At 36.2% G+C, this 16,744-nt stretch overlaps 1 protein-coding gene across 1 annotated transcript; it reads left to right on the forward strand.

Moving 5' to 3' along the window:
• The first annotated feature begins 7,907 nt into the window (after positions 1–7,907).
• LOC115990388 (14 kDa proline-rich protein DC2.15-like) lies at positions 7,908–8,342 on the forward strand. The gene has a single exon (XM_031114227.1). It carries the CDS (start codon positions 7,908–7,910, stop codon positions 8,340–8,342), a length of 435 nt encoding a protein of 144 aa, XP_030970087.1.
• The last annotated feature ends 8,402 nt before the right edge of the window (positions 8,343–16,744 follow it).

Genomic DNA, 16,744 nt, shown 5'->3' on the forward strand with positions numbered 1-16,744 from the left:
TTTTTTTTTTTTTTTTTTTTTATAATACACTACACGTAAAAAATAATGATTATATGGATAAGATGAAGAATTTGGATCGTAATCAAATAAAGATTTTTATCAACTTAGAAATTATAGGAGAAAAGAAATTATGTATATATATATATATATATATATTCATATCAGAGCCATGTTTTGGCTGATAGTCAGTTGTAAGTTACTGTATTTATTTTCAATCAAGTTGGCTAGTTCAACCGCCATAGTTATCAATTATTTTGTGGTTATACATTATTTTGAGTATGTTATCTCTAACAAACATTATTTTGTTTTACATCTATTTTTTGATAGCATTACCACTCCCATACATATCATTCTTCATCTATTATTTCATCTTAGTCAGTGTTTACAATTTTTTCTTTTGGTGGTAGGCTGAGCCTCCCGTTCATTCTTTCTGTTTATTATCCTGTGATTACTGTTTAAGCTAATCAATTGTTTCCCAGTTATCTTCTTTTTCCTATCTTTGTTTCTTACCCAAAGTTTGTTGCAGATGTGTACTATTGAGAAGTATCAGTCCGGTTCTGTGTTTACTTGTTGCCCAGTAAGTCTAATGGCCTAAGTGTGTTTGAACTTGAGCCTAACAGTAATTCCCGTCAAGCCAGGAGAGCGTTAGGGTATGAACGGAAAGGTTTGTGTAACACCAGAATAGGAATAAGTGGCAGTAAGTAGTAACAAGTATTCATAGAAGGCATCAGTCTCAGTGAGAACACACTGTTTCAGATCTAAGGTTAGATCTAGAAATTGGAAGATAAAGGTAGCCTAGGTTATAATTGATTTCTTAGATTTTTAATCCAGAATGATGAATAGAATGTTTAGAAGGAGTGATTCATCCTCTAGCATTAGATCTAGCAGTACATCCCTCCCTGAGATTCCTCAAGATGATGGAACGATAAACTCGGAGTCGTACCAGCTTTCAGATCTAGATCAAAAGTTAGGAGATTGGAACATACCAAAAGTACCCATAAACCAGGTCTATAAGTCATCATCGTGGTCCTTGAAAAAGACTTTCAAAACAGACTACCATGTTAGGACTATAAAACAAGTTTACAGCATCAACAAGGAGTATGAAACATGCTACTTGTTATCCCCTGCAGCAGTGAAAGCCCACAGGGAAAAAGATCACAGATTCCTCCATATTGGTCTTGTCCAAGTAGGAGTAAAACCATTGATCAGAGAAGGGTTGAACAACTCAATCCTTATGGCCCTTAGAGACACTCGTCATGTTAGATTTGATGATAGCATCCTAGGAACCATGGAATCCAGTTTTAGCGGCGGACCAGTCCACTTTGATTGTTTCCCCAATCTCACTGTAGCACTTGATGACCCTCACATCTTGAAGGTCCTCACCCTCAACATCAAAACCCATGGAACTCTCATGTTACATGGAGCCAGACAACTTGCCCTTATATATAGAGTGTATTATAAGTGCATGAGAACAAACATGTCTATCAAGGCTATAGACAAAAGAAAGGCTGGTGAAACCACCCTTATCCAAACTCTAGACGTTAGATCCAAAGTTCAAGTACCCAGAACCCTGAAATGGTCTGAAGTCACTTTCCCTGCACATTGGACTATAGATAATGAGAACCATCATCTACAGATCCAAAACCCAGTTAGAAACCCAGATCTAGATTTTGTCCAACAGCTAGCCGATGGAACGGTTAAACTTAGCTTTGACCAATCTAGGTATAGGACACCTTTAGAATATGTTGAACCCAGGCCCAGATCTTTCATAGATTTGCACCAAGATCCCAGGTCTCGATCCTCATTAGATCTACGCCAACCCTTTAGACAGCCAACTATCTTTCTCAAAGATAGGCCTTCATCCCATTGTAGTTCATCTAGAAACCTAGCTCCTAGATCTAGAAGAGACCTAGGCATGAACCAGAACTCCAAGGTATAAAAACCCATTCCCAGGTTAGTACCCTTTGTTACACAGCCAAGCAAGACTCAGTTGCTGATCAAGAAAATGACAGCACTAATCAAGATAGCCAAAAGCCTCCTTCACCATCAGGAACTGATATGAGAAATCCTATTCAGCAGGAAACTGAATATGACTATCAGCTCTTAGTGTTAAGGAAAGAGTTCACCCCTGATATGGATGCTCTAACCAAGGATTTTAATTCTAAAGGAAACAAAGTTAAAAGAGAAGCCTATAGAGCTAACCATACCAGAGAACAAAAAGAAGAAGTTTTGGAGAAATGAAAACTATTCATGAAAGAGGTATCCAGTGATTATCCTTTCTTTGAATATTTTGAGAAACATTTCAAATGGCATAAAAAGTCTTGTGTCATTTCCAAAACCAACTGGAAGTTACTCCCTAAGAAAGATGCACCAAGTTCTAACAAACCAGAAATTGTTAGGTCTAGTCATCCTCCCCAAGAAGCCACACTCTTTAACCACCGTGGTAGTGAAGATGTAATTGCCTCTCCCTTTAAGTGTGCAACCCCAGATGAAAAGGTTGTCAAGAAGGTGATAGAACAAAACAACTATACCAACCAGTGTTTAGAAGTCATAGGAAAACAGATTGATAGGATAGAAGATAGGATTGACAATAAGGTTCTCCTTCAGCCAGGAAACTCTAGCAAACCTATCCAAACTCTAGAAAAGTCTCTAGTCAAGCTCCCCATAACCAGACAAGCCAGTCTCAAGCCTAAGGACCAAACAGCCTTAGAAATAGTGGTCCAAAAGCTTGAAGAACTTGTGAAGAAGGAACCAGTCACCCCTTCACCAGATCACACCACAACCAGTAGAGACCCTAGGCTTAGAACCCTACATGCCCACACGGCTTTTAGCAGTTCTAGTAGAACCTCCTCAGAAACTGAAAAGGAGATAGAACACCTAGAATACCAATTTCGAGGATTACAGGTAAATAGGCTTTACCAACCCAAGGTAAACCCAACGAGCCTTACCAAGAATTGGTATCCCAGACCTACACCTCCTGACCTCCAGTATGAGGAAAGGGCTACCTAATTCACAGTATCCAGTGGTAAACTCTATGAATGGAACATAGATGGTTTATCCGAACAAGAAATCCTAAACAAGATCCAGCATATAACCATGGTAGCCAATAACTACCTAAATGATGGACTTCAAAATACAGAGGTCGTAGAGCTCATAGTTTTAGGATTCACAGGGAAACTGTTAGATTGGTGGAATAACTGTCTGACAGAAGAATCTAAAGAAGACATCAAACATGCTGTCCAAAAAGATGAGGAAGAGAACCCCATTTTTGATGAACTCATAGGAAGAGGAGTTCCCGACGGAGTCAATACCCTAATCTATACGATCATGAAACACTTCATAGGTAAACCCAACAACATCACATCTAGGATTTACGACCAGTTGAGTAACCTTAGATGTAAGAACCTTGGAGAATACCTGTGGTATGAAGATATGTTCACCACCCGTGTCATGCATGGAAGCGATGTAACTCTCCATTTTGGAAGGAGAAGTTCATCAATGGCTTACCCACATTATTCGGACAGAAGGTCAGAGAAACTCTTGCTAGCCCTTTAGGTGTCATAGATTATGATAACCTAACCTATGGAGACATCTCTAGCACAATCCGAAATGAAGGCATGAAGATGTGTAGAGATTTCAAAATCCAAAGTCAAGCCAACAAGAGCAAAGCCAAGTACGAAATAAGAAATTTATGTACTCAATATGGCTTACCTTCAGTCATCCCCAAAAGAAAATCCAAACACAGAGGAGAAGAACCCTCTGAGAAATCCCATAGGAAGAAAACAGCTTCCAAGTATTATAGGAAACAAAAGTTCAAGACTGATGATTTCTATAAGAAAGGAAAACCCAAATCCATAGGAAAGTTCATACTTAAAACATCAGGAAAATGTTTTACGTGTGGAAAAAGAGGTCATTACCAGAAAGAGTGTAAAGCTAAGGCCAAATCCCTTATCAATACCCTCATTAGTGACCAAACTAGTAAAGAAAAAATCTTCAAACTCTTAGAACTTGACCGCTCAGATAGTGAGTCTTCAAATAGTTCTAGTACCGAAGAGAAACACCAGTTGTATAAATCATCTTCTGAACCCTCTAGAGTCTCCTCTAGCTCCTCTAGTGGCATGGATGAAATCCTAGCCTGCACAGATAAATGTTGTAGAAACAAGACTATAAGTGTTCTTTCTAAACAAGAAGAACTGCTTTTAGATCTCATAGAATAGATCGAAGACCCAGTCACCAAAGCTCAAAAACTCAGTGAGTTCCACAAAACCCTAGTTAAGGAAGCCAGTACATCCAAAGCTAGGATTCAGGAACCCAAAGTTGATTTAGAGAAAATCTACAATAGGTTTACCAAATCCAAAAAAGAGATAACAGTCCAAGATCTCCAGAAAGAGATTAAGGATACCAAATCAGAAGTGAGAACCCTTAAGCAAGAATTAACCATCCTTAGGGTTGATCACAATCTTATAGACCAGAGAATCAAATAGTTAGAAAACACTTCTCATCAAGGCAATGAGGAAGGCACCTCATTACAGAACCCTTCTGATGAAGAAATAGATGAAACGGTTAACCCTACTGCAGATATGGAACAAGAGCCAACCAAAGCATTCTTGCAAACCATCAGTAGAATTAATTTCCAGAAATGGCACTCCAAAGTTAGGATTGTCATTAGCAGAGATTAAGGTTGTAGCCTTAATTGATTTAGGCGCTGATCTCAACTGCATTCAAGAAGGAATCATTCCCTCTAAATACTTCCGAAAAACCAAAGAAAGGTTAACTTCCGCAAATGAAGGAAAAATGCAGATTGAATTCAAAATCCCAAAAGCATATGTTTGCCAAGACAATGCTTGTTTCAAAACCACATTTGTTCTTGTCAAAAACATGACAGACAGGGTCATCCTAGGAAACCCTTTCATGTGTTTATTATACCCTTTTATCACGGATAGTGAAGGAATCACTACCCATCCTTTTGGCCAACCAGTTAGGTTTAAGTTTCTTAGAAGCCCAGAGCCTAAAGACATCAATTGTCTCCAAGAAGTCTCTATCTCTAAGACCCTTAACCTCATCAATGCCAAAATCTCTTCAAAAAATCTAAATCAAGAAAAGAACCTTGATCACTCTGTATCTTCTATCCTCCTCACAAATGATGATTTTTTGAACCTCAATCAGTTTCATAAACTTTCATCATGTCTCATTACATGCACCCAGCATAAAAGTATTTGCTCCTTGGCATCTCATGATTTTAACAAAAATGTTTTTAAAAATAACCATTTTGTTAATACATGGCAGGAAGAAAAGCAAATAACTCATTATACTTGTACCACTAGTGAGTGGAAAATGGCTTCTTCAAGCAGGAACAAAGGAAAAGCTCCTATCCAGGGTTTTCCTTATCAAAGACATGAAGGCGCTTCTTCTAGAACAAAACCCAGGGAAGCAACATCCCTTTAAGAATCTGTTCCGCTTACAATTATATTTTCCAGTGGTAATGTGGCCATCACCTTACAAGAAGTTTTATCTAGGAATTTCCAATTTACAAATGGAGTGTACACAAAACTTCCACCCTCCATCAAAATTATCCTTGATAACCTTCAAAGAGCCTTTATCCAAAGCAACCACCGCCTTTTCCAGAAAACCCTCAGAGCACTAGAAATACACCTAGTAAACCTTGAGGCAGAAATTGAAATGAGCCGGATTACTATTAGTCAACTCTTTGGCAAAGAGGAGATCCATTCAATGGATAAAACGACTATCATGGGCACCGATTATGCTAGGTTAAGTCTTAAGACTCAAAACTAGCTAAGAAGTGTCGTTGCCAACTTGCCGACCGACATACAAGTTCGTATCTTGGGAAGCAAGGCTATGTCTGAATCGTGTGACCTATGGTTCAAGCATTTCAGAATATTGGTCACCACCCATTTCCTAGTTTATGGTGAAGACTCAGATGATATTGACAATGCCTTCATCCAATCAACCTGGGAAGAATACTTTGGAAGCAGCCACAGGGTCTATGAAAAGAAACATCCCTTCCCCGGTCTAATAATCAGTTATGAAGATTGGTCCGTTGAAGAAGATCCAAGCTGGCTTTCACAGATGTTTGAATATGGCTTTATCAAGCTCATCAAGCTAACAAGCCATAATCAAATCAACCAGTTTCCCCAAATTATACAACAAGTTGTTTCAGAAATCAAAAGTCCTTTTGTCTCCATCAAATGCTAGAGTACTCTCCCACAATGGGACAGTAGCAATTGGATGATTGTTCAACCTGTGCACCATCTCGTACTCATCAATGGGTACACCCATAATGGCCCCTAGTATGAAGGAGACTCTTATCTCTCTTATGAAGACCCCTATGCTCTTGCAGATTATTGGAGAGGTTACTTCAATAATGAGATTATAGATGTCACCAGTGAGCTATGGCAGAATTACCATTTTGTTGGAAATACTGGCAGAATTTCAATATTCACCACCAGATTGTACTCCACAGCTCTCCATACCGAAAGAATTGATTACATTGAGCCCAGACAATTAGTAACACAAAAGGCAGATTTTGAACCTATCCTGTACTGTGGTTTTTGTAATCAATATGCCAAGTATCATGAGCATAATTGTGATTACGATCCTCCATGAGATCCCTTTGATGGATACCCATCCGGCCATGATACTGATTAAAGACTAAGAAGATAGAGCCAAAAGAAAAGAACTCTCCTACCTCAACGATTAAGTAATTCCAGAACAGCTCCAGGATGCTCCAGAACAGCTCCAGAAGCCTCAGAATAACTCAAGAACCACCTTAGCAACCCAGTTACTATTCCAGAAACAGTACCCGCACCAGCAAAGTTGCCGACAGACTACTATTCACCCACAGCACTAGAACACTGTGCAGAAAAGCAAGGGGACAGAACACTGTTCATGAACAGTGACCGTTACTATTCACCAAATGGTACCCCGACAAAATCCTTCAAATCACTGTTCACTTTCGGCTAAAAAGATTTTCACCTGAGAGTAAAAGCAATTCACCCTCTGTGATTCCAGCAATCTCCTGAAAGAATCCAAGGCCTCCTCCAACTATTTAAGGAGCCCTTTGCTTTAGTCTTCAGCAGGTCCAAAAATCTGGAAGGTCCAATTTTCACACTACCTCATAAACCTCCCCTCTCTTTACTATTGTAAATAGATGGCTTTCTCAGTTTGTATTCCAGTTTACACTTGTAACGCTATAGTCTTAGTCTTCACAACTGTAACCTGTAGTTTATGCTTCTGCATTGTAACGGCCTCAGTATATATATATATATATATATATATATATATATATTTATAAGTGTAGACCTTATGAGAGAGAGTATGAGGTTCTACTAAGTGGAACATTCTTCATTTAGGCTTCCACCTCAACAGAATTACATTAATGTCAATTTGATTATGTATAATATTAGTTCATTGAATGTGTTTCTGGATTAAATGCACATATTAATTATTGACCTCAACAAAATTACATTTATGTCAATTTAATTATGTATAATATTAGTTCATTGAATGTGTTTCTGGATTAAATGCACATATTAATTATTGACCTCAACAAAATTACATTTATGTCAATTTAATTATGTATAATATTTGTTCATTGAATGTGTTCCTAGATTAAATGCACATATTAATTATTTATCTTTTTTTATATATATAAGAAAGCAAAAATCTAATGTGGGAGACCATGAGGTTCGATCATGTGGCACTTTGTTGCATTATTTTTTTGATCCAAGCCAATGTGCCCACGAGGGTCTCATCAATCATTATATTCTATAAACTCTTAAGAAACCACAATCTCCATCCATATAAACCCTATCCCATTTCACCATACCTCCACCAACCCAAACCCATCCTTAATTACAAACATATAGCCTTGGCAAGTGTGTTTGAAAATGGCTCCCAAGGCTAGTGCAACCATGGCTTTTCTACTCTCTCTCAACCTTCTCTTTTTCACAATGGTCACTTCAACTAATGTCGCTTGTCCACCACCATTGAAGACTCCAAAACACACTCCACAACAGACTCCACAACACTCTGAACCCAACCTTCCTACTAATAACCCATCCACTTGCCCCAAGGACACCCTTAAGCTAGGCGTGTGTGGTAACTTGTTGAATGACTTGGTGCACCTTGTTGTGGGAACCCCACCAAAGTCCCCTTGCTGCAACCTCATCCATGGTCTTGTTGATCTTGAGGCAGCTATTTGTCTTTGCACTGCTATCAAGGCCAATGTTCTAGGCATCAATCTTAATGTTCCCCTCTCATTAAGCTTGCTATTGAATTATTGTGGAAAGAATGTACCAAAAGGCTTCCAATGTGCCAAATAATGCTAAGCTAAATCTCTCATTTTTCTACCAAGTTTCATGTTATCTAATTACTTTCACTACATCCTTTGTTGATAGGGTTTGGTTTGAGCTGATATGTGTGAGAGACCTTGAAAAAAGTGTCCCTCAAAAAAGAGATTTGGATACCTTTTAGGGCACCTCTCTTTTTGGGTAAGTGGTGTGGAATCACCACTTATTTTTTTATACAAAAAAATAAGAAAAAATGAATACATGATTGAATTGTTCTCTTCATGATTGGATAAATATTACATATTTGAAAAATTGAAAATTACATAGCTTTGGGTCCTAGTTACAATCTACCAAAAATACATGGCTTACTGTCCTAGTTACATTCTTCCTAAAATAAACAAAGACAAGGCTAGATCTACTTAACCAAAAAACCTAAATCCGGAGGCTAGGTTACGGAATGGGAAGGTGTTAGGCACCCATTCCGCCCAGACAGAGTCTGGTCTTCTAGACTCTTATGACCAACGTACCATTTTATGCATGTCATGAATGATATGTTGAACATGTGAATTAAAAATTAAATCACATAAATTTATTTATGAATGAAGTCTCTCCTTTTTTTAAAAAAAAAAATTCAGATTTGTTTTGATGATTAAAAAAATTGATTTTGATTTGTCAAAATGCCAGATTTGTTTTGTAGTATGTAGAAAAAGTGGTTTTTGGAGATAAAAATTCAGATCTGTGTTGTAATGATAAAAAAATGATCTTTAATGACAAAAAATCATATCTGTTTTTATATGTTTTAAAAGAATGAAAAAGATTTTTTAAGAAGAGAGTTTCACTCATAATTTAAATTTTTGCAACAAACACAAAAACAATCATGTTTTATCTTTTTCTTTATTTCAAAAGTTTGCATGTTCTAAAAAATTCAGATCTGTATCTAAGGAAGATACAAATCAATTTTGATTAAAAAATTCAAATCTACATCTAAGGAAGATGAGATCCGTTTTATTTTGAAGAAAAATTCAAATATGCATCTAAGGAAGATGAGATCCATTTTATTTTGAAGAAAATTTCAGATCTGAATCTAAGGAAGATGAGATCTGTTTTATTTTGAAGAAAAATTAAGATCTACATCTAAGAAAGATGCAGATCTGTTCTTATTTTAAGAAAAAGAGTTGATTACATGCAGATCTTTAAAACTAAGAAATAGATTATATCAATGAACGTATTTTCATAAACTAAATTAACAAAGTAGAATATGAATATCTAAAACAATTAAACATACATCATCATGATAAGAGAAGCATTAAAACAAAAGGGTTAGAAAGCAACCTCTTGCATGAGCACGCTTCTTCTTGAAAGAATGTTTTAGGGTTCAAAGAAATTTATGCAATTCTCTTTGAAACCTAAAAACCCTAATTTAAGCAGCAACACTCAGAGAGGGGAACAGAAAATATGAGCAATTTAAGAGCCTAAAACGTATGCCTCCTAGAGCGTTAAAAAGAGATGCTGAATTATGAAGTTCAGTCTCTATTTATAGAGGTCAGAGCACTCTAAAAAATAGGCACAGACAATTAGAGTGTGAATCCGGACGCATCCTTTTGCGAAAAGATCAAAAAGGGTATGCATTATTGTCACTTGAAGGCCGTTAGTCCAAAGCCCAACAAAGGAAAATTTGGCCCTTTTAGAGTGTCGTTTGACACTCCAAAAGTGCCAAATTGGCCTTTGGACGCCAAACACTCTTTCGTGTTCGGGTGTCGTTTGGACTCCTAGGGTTTTTTGACCGATCCTTGTTACTAGATGTGTTTTCATCTTCCATCTATGATTTTTCACCTCTTTTAGGGATAATTTAGGCTATTTAAGAACAATTATCTTGTAGATAAATACCCTAAAATAAATCTTGATAAAGTTATATTATCCACAATTTTTTTGTTGTCCAATCACCCTTTTTATTCCTATGCATGCATCCTTATTTTAAACACTAATTATCAACCAATCATAGAATTATTTAATTAATTTTAATAGTTTAACCAATTAGAATTAATTTAAACTAATCATGTGTGGTCGACCTTACCTAGACGCAATGCATGTTGACCATGCAAACTTGATCATGCGATATCTTTCGATCCAATGGTTCGATTTGGAAACCGGAAACACCGTTGTGACCATTAGAATCTCAAGATCATTTTTATAGCATGCAATGAATGAATTAATGCAAGTAATGCAAAGAAAAGTTGATGCATGTAATGCAAGAACAAATTGATGCATGTAATGCAATCATGATTTTTGAGGTACATGGATGGTCATTCAAATCATTTTCCTTCATTAAATCATGGGTGCGAAATTGAGTGCCTACAGAATGCCCCTCATTGACAGAACTTGAAAAGTGAATGTCAATATAAAACAAAGACACTGATTTTAGCGACCATGATTTAATTGAGGTTGAATTTTCAAAGATTACCTAGCCCTCGAACCTAAAATCTTGGAACATAGAACTAGCCTTATCTTTTGACAAAAAAATGAAAATACCGGACTTAGCTGGTAGTTGATGATTCTAGAAATGATTCTTGACAAGTGGGGTGACCAAGAAACTTTCAATTCTGATCTTTGAAAATGGAGTTGTCTGGGATGGTGATCAAAGGTCCTCTTCTACTTTAATCTAGAGTTTGTTGGAATGACGATCAGAGGTCTTCTTCTACTTTGATCTGGAATGGAAATGTCGATCAAACGTCTTTTTCTACTTCAATCAAGAGTTGTTGGAATGAAGATCAAAGGTCTTCTTCTACTTTGATCTGGAGTTGTTGGAGTGATGATCAAAGGTCTTCTTCTACTTTGATCTGGAATTGTTGGAATGACGATCAAAGGTCTTCATCTACTTTGATATGAATTTGTTGAAATCACGATCAAAGGTCTTCTTCTACATTGGTCTGGATTTGTTGAAATGATGATCAAAGGTCTTCTTCTACTCTGGTCTGGAATTGCTGGAATGACGATTAAATTTCTTCTTCTACTTCGATCTAGAATTGCTGAAAGGGCGATTAAAGGTCTTCTTCTACTTCGATTTGGAATTGTTGAAATGGTGATTAAAGGCCTTCTTCTACTCTAATCTGGAATTACTGGAATGACGATCAAAGGTCTTCTTTTACTTTGATCTGGAATTTTTGGAATGACGATCAATGGTCTTCTTGTACTTTGATATGGAATTGCTAGAATGACGATCAAAGGTCTTCTTCTACTCTGATCTGTAATTATTGGACTGATGATCAAATGTCTTCTTCTACTTTGATCTGGAATTGTTGGAATGACGATCAAAGGTCTTCTTCTACTTTGATCTGGATTTGTTGAAATAGCGATCAAAGGTCTTCTTCTACTTTGATCTGGAATTGTTGGAATGATAATCAAAGGTCTTCTTCTACTTCGATCTGGATTTATTGAAATGGTGATCAAAGGTCTTCTTCTACTCTTATTTGGAATTGTTGGAATGATGATCAAAGGTCTTCTTCTACTTTGATCTGGAGTTATACTGTCGATATCTAGAATTGTTGGAATGATGATCAAAGGTCTTCTTATACTTTGATTTGGAATTGTTGGAATGGTGATCAAAGGTCTTCTTCTACTTTGATCTGGATTTGTTGAAATGGCGATCAAAGGTCTTCTTTTACTCTGATCTGGAATTGTTGGAATGATGATTAAAGGTCTTCTTCTATTACTTTGATCTGGATTTATTGAAATGGCGATCAAAGGTCTTCTTCTACTCTGATCTGGAATTGTTGGAATGACGATCAAAGGTCTTCTTCTACTTTGATCTGGAGTTATAATGTCGATCAAAGGTCTTCTTCTACTCTGATCTGGAATTGTTGAACTGTCGATCAAAGGTCTTCTTCTACTCTGATCTGAAATTGTTGGAATGATGATCAAAGGTCTTCTTCTACTTTGATCTGGAATTGTTGGAATGGCGATCAAAGGTCTTCTTCTACTTTGATTTGGATTTGGAATTGTTGCCTACAAAAAGTCAAAATTTAGAATTAGACTTTAACTGATAGGTGCTTCGTGGTCCCACTATTTCTGATATGTGTGATTTTCATTTGCTCATTCTTGATTTGAACTTTATCAAGAAAAGTTTAATTGACAAAAGATTTTTCTTTTGAGAAACATTTGATTTTTTAAACTTGGAAGTTTTGAAATTTTTTTTTCAAATTTTGAGACTTTGGAACCTGGAAACTTTTTCTTGAAATTAGGAACTTAAGATCTGAAATTTTGAGCCTTAAAATTTTGAAAACTAAGGTTTGGAATTTTGATCATGAAATCCGAGCTTTGAACTTTTTCTTTTTGAAAACTAAAGATTTAAGTTTAAAATTTGGGCATTGAGAATGTGAGATTGAAAATTTGGATTTTGAAAGATACTTGAAAACATTGAAAAAGATTTTTTTTCTTTTTTTGGGTTGGTTGAGTCAACTCAATTTGACTGAGTTGACTCAACTTTGGCTAAGTTTAAGTGTGTGGGGGCCGAAATTTTCCCCCCCCCCCCCCCCGGCGCACTTCCTTGTCTCCTCTCTCTTTTCTTTTTTGCTTCATCTTCATCAACTTTTCTTCCTCCATTGGCACTATTCACCTCCTTCTTCCTCTTGATTTTTCTTCTTCATCTCACCATTTCTTCTCACAAAAAACACTTTTCTAAGCTTCTCCACCTTCCCTTATCCATCTCCATCAATATTTCTTTAGATCTTTGTATTTTGAGCATTTTCATCACACAGCCATTTTTGGTGAAACCCATTTTCCAAAACCCATTTTCTTTGCATCAAAATGGCTTCTTCCTCCAAGGGATCTTCTTTTCTTGCTTTTCATGGTAAGAAATATGATCCAACATTTGAGTGGCATGATGATGATGGGCTTCTTCAAGACCCTAGGACCCATTCTCCATATTGTCACTTAGACACTAAGGTGAGTTTTTCTTTGGTTTCTTTGCTTGGAAAAATGTTGTTGCATGTTTTATTGAAAGTCTCATGGTTAGATATTGTCATTGTTGAAATTTTGGGGCATTGTGTGATTGATCATGTTTGAAAATGTTGGCTTTAGAGCATTCTTGAAGTGTTGCTTTTTCTTTGATCATGGTGCACCTTGGACAATGTTGGTAGCTTTTGGAATTTTGACAATTTAGATAAATTGTGATGTTGTTGGATGAATTTGGTTTGGATTTTGCGAGTATTGGCATGGTGAAAATTTTGGGTTAGGCTTATATGACAAACTTTTGTGGGTATGTGCGTGGATATATTTGTGGAGATGGGCAAATTTTGTGGGTATGAAATTTTGACTTGTGGAAAAATTTTGTTGGGTATGTGATGTTGATTCTTGGAGAATTTGTGTGGTTATGATTTTGGCTATACGAGAAATTATTTGTGCATGTACTTGTGGGAATTTTTATCTTGGTCATGTAGGAATTTTTCTTTTTGCATGGCTATGGAAAAATTTGGTAATTGTGTATAGATATATGAAAAAATTTGATTGTGGTGAAATTTTGGTGGGGCATTGATCTTTTGTGGTGGTGGGGCATTGGTTGTGAGAATATTTTTTTTGTATGGATTTTTTGGTCATGTGGGTTTTAGTTATGGAAATTGATAAGCTAAACTTTTATGTTGTAGAGTCTCAAGAGTTGAGGCAATCTCCAAATGTTGAAAAGTGCATGGGCACCATTGTCTCCTTGCATCAAAAACATCATCAATGAAGTAGGCTTCGGTACTTTCTTCGAAGTTTTATTAAATCATGAGACACATGAGTACAAAGATCTTCAGTTACTTCTCGCCTTGGCAGTGCGCTTTTGGGACACTACCTGTACCTTCCATTTTCCAGGCATTGGGGAGGTAATGTTGACACCTTATGACTTCTCTGTTATCATCAGTCTAAGATTAGGTGGTAAAAGAATTCTTGTCAATGATTCCTTTACTTCAACTGAGCTCAAGAAACTTCTAGGTGTAGTGCCTTCTAGAATGAGGAGTAACAACATCCCTTTGTCTTGGCTATGCGAGAATATTCCCCAATGTGAGACTGTGGCAAAGGGTGCCCGCATGTTCATGCTTCCTTTTATTGGGACCTTTCTGTGTCCGGATTTAGGCAGTATTGTGAATCTGCACTACTTGGGGAGCTTGAGAAAAATTGAACAAATCCGGAATTATGACTGGGGCGGCATGGCCTATGCTACTCTGATGCATTTCATGATGGTGGTATAACGATCAAAGGTTGATTTTAAATATAGTTTTCTTGAATGTTGGATTTACTTTTTACTTATCTCATACTTGGTATTACATTTTGTTCATTTACTGTAATCCTGTTTCAATTTGCTTTGATTTGCATGTTTTAGCTAGCTTCTGTCTTTACAAATTGATTTCTTCAGCCAATTCTCCCTTCTACTTATTTCACATCCTCACCGCTAGCTATATATAATAGTAGAAGCTGAGAGAAAGTTGATTCCTACAATTAAGGAGGTGCTACCATGTAGGATAATTGCCTATCTAAAATTCAACCATGTTTAAGTTAAAAAAATGATACATTATATTGAAATGGCGATCAAAGGTTTTCTTCTACTCTGATCTGGAATTGTTGGAATGACGATCAAAGGTCTTCTTCTACTTTGATCTGGAATTGTTGGAATGACGATCAAAGGTCTTCTTCTACTCTGATCTGGAATTGTTGGAATGATGATCAAAGGTCTTCTTCTACTTCTATTTGGATTTATTGAAATGGCGATCAAAGGTCTTCTTCTACTCTAATCTGGAATTGTTGGAATGACGATCAAAGGTCTTCTTCAACTTTGATCTAGAGTTATAATGTCGATCAAAGGTCTTCTTCTACTCTGATCTGGAATTGATGAAATGGCAATCAAAGGTCTTAAACTACTCTGATCTGATAACCACAATATATATATATATATATATATATATCATTCCCACTCTTAAAAAAAAGACTCATTAATGGGGGAAAATATTAAACACTCATCAAACTGATCAAATAAAAGAAAAGAAAAAAAAATAAGATAATGATACGGAAAGGATAATGATAATAAAGTAAGGAAACAAAATATAAACAAAATACTGGGAAAAAAAAAATACACTCATTTTAGACCAAAAGTAAAAAACCACGAACTATTTTGACCCCAACAACACCGTTCTATTACTGTGAAGAATCCCTCAATCTCTACCTTTGGTGGCATTATCGTGGTAGGAAATATTCTCCGATGACTCACTAATTGGAGTAGTTGATTGAGTTAGTGGCTTAGTGCTTAGTGTTGATTGAGTCAATGATTGGTAGAGAAGTTAGTTAAGAAGTTAGTTAGGATGACAACTGTGTACAGTAGTTAGGATGGCAGTTATGAATGAGCTAATGATTGTAATTAACTGAATTGTATATAGAGAGCAGATGTGAGAATTTGAGGGATAATCAGAAATAATACAAGAACATTCTTTGTTTCTTTTCTCCCTAATCTCTCAAAATTTTCTATTCCCTATTCTAATTCCTTAGGAGGCTAGTTCCCTCGAAGAACTACTGAATAAACTCACCACCGGCCATTAAGGTGATTCCTATCACTCACTCCCAAGGGCTTCTTTGTCGAAAAGTCCATTTCAACTGAGTATTCCCATAACTTGCTTGACTATAGTGTTGCAATGCTGAAACCATTATGAACCAATTAGTTTTGAATTTAAATAATTTAAGAGCTACCTTAAAAAAACCTGAATTTGTTGATGTAGTCAGAGTGAAAGATTTCAAACGTATTGGTTTGTAATGCATATTCATGATAAATTGGTAGGTAGTGCTTTGATGGGATAAGGAAATGGTAATTATAAGGGTGTGTTTGGATACCCCACTTATTTTACTAAAACTAAAAACTTATTGTTGAAAGTACTATAGATAAAGGTAAAAGTTAATTGAAATAGTACAGTGGGGTTCATGAATAGTATCAAAAAGTGCAGTGGAACCCATGAATAGTAGCAAAAATAAACTGAATAGTAGCAAAAATAAACTGAATAGTAAAATAATTTTAAGTTTCCAACCCTATCCAAATGCACGCTAACTGTACGCGGCTAATCCTCATTCCAAATTTGAATCGGACTTGTACGTGGGTAATCCCCATTTTGAATTCAAGTGCAGATGGGTGGGTTAATGGCATTGGGAGTGGAGGTGGGTTTGAAAGATTGAATAGGGGCAGTTTTTATTTATTTATGAATTTGATTCTTGTACTACGTGCCTATGTGGGTTTATAACATTTTCACTTTTCTTTCTTCACAATTTTTGTTTTGTCAAGGGAAACCGGGGATTCAAAAAAAAAAAAAAATTAAAGTCCTTTTTTTTTAATGCCCCAAAAAAAAAAAAAAAAAAAAAAAAAAAAAAAAAAAAAGAAGAGGTAAGTCTTAATAAAGGAAAAAATATATAAAAGATAAAAATTA

The sequence above is a fragment of the Quercus lobata genome, chromosome 5 (assembly GCF_001633185.2).
Source record: "Quercus lobata isolate SW786 chromosome 5, ValleyOak3.0 Primary Assembly, whole genome shotgun sequence".
Lineage (NCBI taxonomy): Eukaryota > Viridiplantae > Streptophyta > Magnoliopsida > Fagales > Fagaceae > Quercus > Quercus lobata.